The sequence below is a fragment of the Gorilla gorilla genome, chromosome 3 (genome assembly GCF_029281585.2).
Source record: "Gorilla gorilla gorilla isolate KB3781 chromosome 3, NHGRI_mGorGor1-v2.1_pri, whole genome shotgun sequence".
Classification (NCBI taxonomy): domain Eukaryota; kingdom Metazoa; phylum Chordata; class Mammalia; order Primates; family Hominidae; genus Gorilla; species Gorilla gorilla.
The window spans coordinates 46727646-46736595 of NC_073227.2; the positions used below are offsets into that span (position 1 = coordinate 46727646).

The following is an 8950-nucleotide window of genomic DNA, read 5'->3' on the forward strand; positions in this document are numbered from 1 at the left end:
CCAAACATTTTGGTAGTAAAACATCTTAAGGAAATAATACAAAAATGTTTTAACAGCCAGGTGCAGTGACGTGCACCTGTGGTCCCAGCTCCTTGGGAGGTGGAAGTAGGAGGATTGTTTGAGCCCAGGAGTTCAAGTCCAGCCTGGGCAACATAGGGAGGCCATGTCTCTAAAAAATATTAAAAATGACATCTTTTAACAGCCTGATTGACCATTAGTAGTGGTGATGTATGTACAGTAAGACTCATCTCACCTCAAACTCTTTGATGTGAAATTCTAGTTTGACAGCAGTTTGCATCTGTGTACATTTTCCTTAGCAGTGTAGGTTGCTTTTCTGAGTCTTGCAAATCATTTTTACTCAGAAAATTTACAAAGAGGAATCTGAGGTTTGGAAGAGAAAAGGGAAGGAAAGTGGCAAAATGGAAGTGAAGTTTTTAAGTGAATCCTGGGAGGAGGCAGAGGAAGCTAACACCCACAGAGAGAGCTGAGGGTGATAGCCTTGTATCTAGAGCAACGCCCAAACAGCAGTGCGAATCGATGATTACTGAGGGCATCGTTGAGGCATTAGTGGGACCCAAGAGGTGGATGTTACCCACTTCCAGCCTAAAATTAAAAGGACATTGAATATTTGGGTGACAGTTTAGATGTAGGAAAAAAAAAATGCCTCTTTGTGTGTGTATTCTGTACCAGGAAGCAGATAATAGAAATCCTGCCTATCTCTTTCAAATGCCAAGGAATGGTAATCCCTCAAGGCTTCTAGAGAACAAAGGGTGTTAAATGGGAGTTAATTTTGTCATACTTATGACCCTTATGACTAATTTAAAATGTAAGATTGCCATAACAGCCTTTTTATTTGTGAGGGTCTCCCTTCATCCTGGTTCTCCCCATCATTTTCTCACAAGGAGCTTTTGTTCCTCATCTGTAAATGATCCTTATCCTACAGGAGGGGGTTGTGAAAACCTGGCTCAGGACAGATGGGGAAGAATTCGTATATTTTAGTACCCCTGAATTAAAGCATTATACTTAGGCATAATTGTTATTGACTAAACAAGAAAATAAGATGTTAATCCCTAACAGATACTTCAGTTGTTAGAGACTTCATATTTTTGGAAAACTATTGAAAAGTTTAAGAAAATCCCACAAACTTTCAATTTGGAGTTCTCATTATCTCATTAAATGAATAGCACTGCATATAATTAAGCTCCCAAGCAGGTTTAAGATTTGGGAGATATGCAAATACAGATCACCATGTGTTCATTCACTATTTGGTAGTCCCTCAGAATGGATTTCAGTGTTTTAAGAACTCTTAAAATTCTCCTCCCGTTTTTTTGGCAGAGAGCCAATGAAACATTACGGTATTAGTTCATTTTTTTCTTGCTTGTCTTGCAGTAGTTTATAATGCACTGTGTTATTGAAGAACAAATGTATGAACATATCTTGGAAATAATATTTGTCAAGCATTAGCTCAAAGATCTTTACTAACTTTACAGAAAAAAAAATAGCTCTTTTCTTTTTCCTTTTGCAGGAGAAAAACCCTACAAATGTACATGGGAAGGGTGCACATGGAAGTTTGCTCGGTCTGATGAACTAACAAGACATTTCCGAAAACATACTGGAATCAAACCTTTCCAGTGCCCGGACTGTGACCGCAGCTTCTCCCGTTCTGACCATCTTGCCCTCCATAGGAAACGCCACATGCTAGTCTGATTGCCTGTGTCCTGCCTCAGCGTGACTCCCCACTCACCTGGCTCTCTCTCTGTCCTGCCTCCCATTATCTAACACATTTTTTACATGTACATTTTAATTTGATTCAGCTGGTCTGAATCTCTGAATTTATATCATCCAAAACTTCCATATGGTCAGTAGTAGATGTTCTCTAATCCTCCCTCTCCTTACCACGGGTCAGACCTAAAGAATGTGAACACTTTTTTTTTTTTTTTCTGGGGATGCTAAGCAAACCCTTCTTACAGATACGTTTAATGTAATAAGAACAAGGGAACATGTAAACTAACATAACCAATTGTCAGTTCTCCATGTATTCCTCAAAAGAATGTCAGAGTAAATGTATTAGAAATACAGTATCCAGACTGCTAGTCCTTGCCAGAGACATTCTTACCTCTGCCCTGTGATAATATTTTATGCTTGACAGTGAAAACAAGTGTGGCCCCTTGCACCGGTTAGCCAGAAGTACAGCCAGATTTCAAGCTAGTGCAGTCACCTCTTCCGTCATTCTTCACAAATCTTGTCAACCTGGATCTTAGACTTCATCTGAATCGAGTTCTTTGCCCTCCTTTGTGCCTGCAGCTCATATGGAGGTCTTTGCCATCAATGGGAGATGAGCCCAAACTTTCGATCTAGGTGGGTGATGTGTAGCAGTTCAAGGGAAGGGTGCTGTGTTTTCATAGCATGGAGTCGGAGGAGAGGGCCATTTAGCAGGGGGAGCAGAAGAGGCAATTCCTCCTGGGCTAGGGGTTGTCAGTGAGGTTTCAACATTTTGTTAGCTGTGTGCAGCATTCCCAGAGCTTCAGTCTCTGTGCATACTCAGCTTTGTAGAACCATGCTGCAAAGCCATATACCGATGGGGTTATCCATGCAACTATCTCCATTCCTACAATGTCCTTAATATGAGATCATCAAACATTGATAGTAGGGACTCCATGGAATATTTGCCCAGTAATGGTAAGAAATCTTTTGGGTAAGAGTATGGATGGTTCTTCTTTTACCCAATCTGCTTATAGCTTTTTTTGTAAACAGGGAAATGTTGAGTGGTACTTGTATTCCCTTATCAAATTAATCACATAGCTTTTATACAGAAACTCTTCTGTGTGAGCTGTTAAGGTGCCAAATTGGCTGTCATTTGTATTCATGACACATACCATAAAGCATCTGCTAATGCTTTAATGGATTGATTCAATTAAGACCTGAGTGACACTATTTGTAAATATAACTAGTTGTGAAGCACACATACCTTTATTTTGGGAATTTATGAAAAAATATAGAAAACCACAGATCAGGGATTCATATATGTAGCTCAAAAATTCCCAAAAGTTTACTGTTAGAGTTGGCAATTTCCTATCACTATTTCAGTGTCAGAACAAACTGAAAATAATGGCTCGTGTTTATGTTGAAGATAAATAGCACCATTATTGGGGGAAGTTATTCAAAAGCAGGCTTTTGAGCACCATAGTCTAAATGCCAATAAAAATAATTCATACATAGAAATGTCATTGGTCCTGAATTTGAAGAAAGTGAGCAACAGTAGTTAAATGTGGGTGCATATAACCAAATTCCCCTTCATCAAGAATGGAGGAGAAGAGAGAAGAATGAAATCCTGAAGATTCATCCCAGCCGCAACTCAGGATCCAACACAACTTTAACTGGGAGGAATACATTGTTTGATCATTTTTAAAACATCTGTGAATGAGTGATTCCGGAGGCCTGTGAATTGTGTGGGGAGCTTACTTTGATGGCACTATGTTAATAAAAGTTGTAGGGACTGTGCACCTAAGAGGCTAAGAGGTCCCACTCATCTGCCCTGTGAACCAGCTGTAAAGAAATGTAGTTAAGAAATGCAAAGAAATGTGTTATCTTGGCACTTGGGTTTGATTTTCCTTTTTTTAAAGCACTGCAAAACTTCTTTAGGATACTAAAACATCCTAATTGGGCTGTTTTTTTGTTTTGTTTTTCAGCTAAAGGCAAAGAGAATTTTTTTTTTCAGCTGAAGTTTTTCTTTTTTGCAACTATGACATGAATTGAGTGATAAAATGGCTCTTTGAAAAGTAGATATTGTCTGTATTGTAAATGCTTAGTCATATTCATGGCAAAATGTTTATTTCTTGAGATGGTTCTTTCACAACACACAAGAATCAAGATGGAATGCAAGGAAAATCTTTTTGTTTTGACCGAGGTAACCAGTTTATGTGTGTTCCAATCCATAGAGAAGTGGGGAAAGGGCGAGAAAGGATCAGATTGATCTGGGATCAGCTTTGAGCCTGAGTTCAGTGAATAGCCTCATGGGCATCTCATGGAATTGATGCATTTGCTGTGGCATATTTAAATTTTGTTCAAAAGATTTTAAGCAAGACCTTGCAAAGACTCTTAACGTTACTGTTCAGCTTGCTTAGATTGTGTTAACAGTTCATTTAACAAAGATCCGTTTTAACTCTGAACAAAAGCAACCCAGAGCGGCCATTCTCTATTCCCATGCTGGTCAATATGCTTTCATTACCAATTGGCCCTTACCAAACTTTTCTTATATATATATTTGTATTTTACTATGATAGTTGAGAAATTTAGCCTCTTAGTCATTTTTAGCTGTTATTGTGGAAGACCTCAAATACAAGATTAGATGCCCTTGAACATGTTTTAATGATGTGTGTTATGTTACTATCAATGGTGATTTCAATCGCAATATTTTAAATTAATGAGAATGATTTGTAAACATGAAGTTGCTATTACGTAAATTCTGTTTGTTATAGAGTTTCTTCAGTTGTTACCCAAGTGTCATCCTAGAGAAGTCAGAAGAATCAGAATCCATCGTATTTTAGAGTTATGTGAATCTACATCATAAATGGGCATTAACATTCTAAATTGCTTGGTTTGGAGAATGTGTTAGCAGCATAGCTATATTCAACTAGGGAGATGCTAAATACACAGAAGTTTCAAGAGCCTTGGAACAGAATTACAGGGGAACTATATATGTATATGTATATTTTATTAAACACCCATCTGCACTATCAGTATTGCACTAATGTGGAATTTGAAAGACTATTTTGCTGATACTGTATATATGCGCATCATTCCTGATTAGATTGTTGTAAAGACAATCTGAAAGATCTAAGGTTTTAAAATAATTTGGTTTGAAAATATACAGTTGTCTTGAAGGAATTGCTGTCATACATGAAGTTGCTCCGAGCTGTCTTTATTCTCTTCTTGGTCAAGGTTAACAATTGCTAAATGATCGCAAATTCACCTAAACAATACATTTACAAAGCCATCTTTACATGCATTAAACGAGGGCTACAACAATATTGTTTTACAAATACTAGCACTTTTTTTCTGTTATGTACTTAGTGTTAGAGGGTCAAAATAATCTTTCTGCTTAGCATCTCTTAAACCATACCTGCAAATATAGCAGGATTATTACATTTACAGTACTTTAATACTTGTATAAACTATGCAGAAATTTTTAATAAAGTGTAATATATTTTATAAGCTAATAAGACTGAATGGGTAAAGGTTTTTAGCATGCATTAGTATACTTGCAGATACTGAAACATTTTGGTAATCTTTCTTACTAAAGATGTGAATGTTTAATGTACCTTCTCTGTTTCTACTCTGTAGTCCAATGGGAATTCAGTAATGACATTTTGTCATGTCAAACTGTGAACATAAATTTGTACTGTACAGTCCTCATATACTATATACAGTATGCAATATATATTATATACTTGTTAATAAAACCATCAGAATATTAAATGTGATCATGTGATTACTTCATATGCAGTGATCACTAGAGCAAAACTTACAGAGCAATGTAAGAACCCTTGCTTAGAACTTTACTTACTCTGATGGGCAGTTATTGTTGATGGAGGGACAGAAAAATAGATCTAACTGGAAGATGAACTAACGGAATTAACTCAGCCCTCAAGCTATGTCCCTCGCTTTCTGAAAATAGCCAACAGGAAGTCTTCTAGGCTGAAATCATAAAACTGCAGACAATCCAGCAAAAATCTACAAACTCACCTAGTTCATTCTTGAAATACTTCGTGTATTTGTTATTTATGACCCCCTGCCTGCTTCCAAAAAGAACTTGCAGCGTTTTGTATTAAAAGACACATGTGTATAATACTTTAAACTTTTAGAGTAAAATATCAAGACTCTCATGTTTGGGAGTGGGGAATGAGGAACAGAACAATAACGCATTAAAGTAAATAATTCTGGATAAAAGTAATTATTTTTCAAGCCTTTAGTAACCATGTTCATGGACACTGCATTCTCCAGCATCACATGAAGAAGAAGTAGTTTCCGATAGGGATTTAGAGTTGAGTTTTGTTTTGTTTTGTTTTTGTTTTTGTTTTTGTTTTGAGACAGTCTCGCTGTGTTGCCCAGCCTGGAGTGCAATGTTGTGATCTCACTGCAACCTCTGCCTCTTGGGTTCAAGCGATTCTCCTGCCTCAGCCTCTTGAGTAGGCGGGACTACAGGCGCACGCCACTGTGCCCAGCTAATTTTTGTAATTTTAGTAGAGATGGGTTTTCACCGTGTTGGCCAGGCTGGTCTCAAACTCCCGACCTCAAGTGATCCACCCGCCTTGGCCTCAGAAAGTGCTGGTATTACAGGCATGAGCCACTGCACCCAGCCAAGGATTTAGAGTTCTTTTGTTTAAGGCAAAATGTAATTACCTCTCCTCTTCCCTCTGCATCCGTGCAATGTAATTGAAACTGAGGCTAGCTTGTTAGATCTCAGCAGTTTCCTCCAGCCTGGACTTCATCTTAGCAAAACACAAGATAATGTCTGGCCAGCACTTCCCACATGACTTACTTTCACAGGTTGGAGATGAAAGGAGGTTGGGAGAAGGCTAAGTTCAGCCTTTGGGGCACTCTCCAGCCTTCTCTGGGGAACTTCTCTGTTTTTATACCAATATAGTTGATTGCAAGATCAAAAGCAAGTGTATATGACTATAAATCCTAATGGAATATTGGCTTGAATTAGTCCAGTTGACTGGCTGTAATCCTTCCACTATATTTCTTTTTTGTTTGTTTGTTTGTTTTTGAGACAGAGTCTAGCTCTGTTGCCCAGGCCGGAGTGCAATGGCACGTTCTTGGCTCATTGCAACCTCCACCTCCCAGGTTCAAGCGATCCTCCTGCCTCAGCCCCCGTAGTTGCTGGAATTACAGGCACGCGCCACCATGCCCAGCTAATTTTTGTATTTTTAGTAGAGACGGGGTTTCGCCATGTTGGCCAGGCTGGTCTCAAACTCCTGACCTCAGGTGATCCACCCACCTCAGCCTCCTAAAGTGCTGGGATTACCGGAGTGAGTTATCGTGCCCAGCCAATCCTTTCATTATATTTCTTATGCATGACTTGACACTTGCTGAGTTCAAAGTAAGATCCATCCTTCTAGGAAGAATTGTTACAAGCTGGATTCTGCCCGGGTGAATGATCAGGATGGTAACAAATGTGGATTCTATGAGAAACTAAATTCTTTGGGGAAAATGGTTGAACAAAGTTAAGATGTTCCAAACAAAAAAATATATATAACCATTTCCCATTACAGTCAGCCCTCTGTGTCCATGGATTCCCCAATACAGATTCAACCTAGGGCGAACAGAAAATATTCAGGAAAAATAAAAAAAACCACTACAATAATAATACAAATAAAAAGAACACAGTATAATAGCTATTTACATTGCATTACATTGTATTAGGTATAAAATCCAGAGAGAATTTAAAATATACAGGAAGATGTGCATCAGTTGTGCAAATACTATGCCATTTTATGTAAGGGACTTTAGCATTTGAGGATTTTGGTGCCCCTGGGGGTCCATTCATACCGAGGGATGACTATATTTTAAATGCTATCAGGTTAAGAAAGCAGGATTAGGAGGCTTACTGGGGGCCAAGTAAGATTATCAATTCTAATCTGAAAGAGAAGAAATGGCTGTGTTCAGGGACGGATGCTGCTAAAAGATAAACTTGGGCACATTAAAATCTTAAAAGAGTTTATTTGAGCAGACAGCAATTCATGAATCTGGCAGTACCAGTTGCAAACAGTTGCCTGATTCCAGGAGACTGAATAAGCTGTTCTCAGAAGCAAAACAAATTATTTGATGGTTGAAGTTGAAAGTTTGTAGTTAGAGGTTAGTTGGCAGTTTCTGATTGGTTAAGATTGTTTCCCTAGGCTATGATCATTCACTCTGATCTGGGCTTTGGTTTGCTTACACAGGAAACCAAGGCATGGGAGCGGTCTCTGCCTAATGATCTCCCAATTCAATTATCAAAACAATGGATTGAGATGGAAGTAAATACATACACATATACATGTAAAAGTTAAACTACTAGAGACCTGACTTACCGGTGTGTACGCATAAAACTCAACAATGAATTTTCCTTCAAGTGTACATTCATTTTAAGAATGTAAACGGAACCTGGTACCATTTCCTATTGTCTGAGCAGATCATAGTCACACTAGTTAGTAATAGTGCAGTATGTAGAGAGAGTGACTCCGAAATTAGAATAACATGTGCTGTAAATTAGAATTATTTTTAGACTCATGGGGAAGTGGGAGGTTGATTCTCACCAAGTCCAGATATGCTTATTGGTTTGAGAGCTTCTGCTCATTATATCTCTGGTTTTGCATTCCCTACAGGCACCCTGAGTGGTGGGGTTAAGAATAGAAAACGGAAGCTGGATCTTCAGGCTCCTGGATCATGGCTGTTTCACACTGCATACACTTAATGAATTCGATGTTTCTTCCTTTTCTCATGATTCAGGAACTCCATCAGTCTAAGAACTTGGTGTTTAAAGAACTCAGAGAGGTGGTTCTTGGGGACTTTCAAGCCTTGCTGATCTGCTCCAGAAGAGGTATCACCTCCTGCTGCAAAGTACAAGAGCTTGCCTGTCAGTTACACATCTCCAAAGCTATGTTCATGTGTTCCCTCAACTAAAATAATATCCCACCCACACATTCACCACCAGAATGAGATCCTCATGGCTGAGCTGGGACTTGCTCGTCTTTTTGAAGACATTGTTAGATGGTAGTTTGTTTCCAAACCAAGCTAGAGTCCACTAGTCCAGTGCAGTAAAACCAAACATCCACACCAAGGTTTTGCAGCAGGAGAAAGGAGGGCATTTATTTGCAGGGCACCAAGCAAGGAGAACTGGGCAGCTCATGCTTAAAACCCAACCTTCCCCGTGACTTTTAATTAAGCAAGGGTTTTAAAGGCAAAG

General features: G+C 38.7%; 1 protein-coding gene across 1 annotated transcript in view; it reads left to right on the forward strand.

The window, feature by feature from the left end:
* KLF3 (KLF transcription factor 3) overlaps positions 1-5478 on the forward strand; it is a 36902-nt gene extending 31424 nt beyond the window's left edge. Inside the window, exon 6 of the mRNA XM_031010254.3 lies at positions 1526-5478. Within this exon, the coding sequence (XP_030866114.1) occupies positions 1526-1707 (182 nt within the window). The 3' untranslated portion in view covers positions 1708-5478. The remainder of the gene's footprint in view (positions 1-1525) is intronic.
* The last annotated feature ends 3472 nt before the right edge of the window (positions 5479-8950 follow it).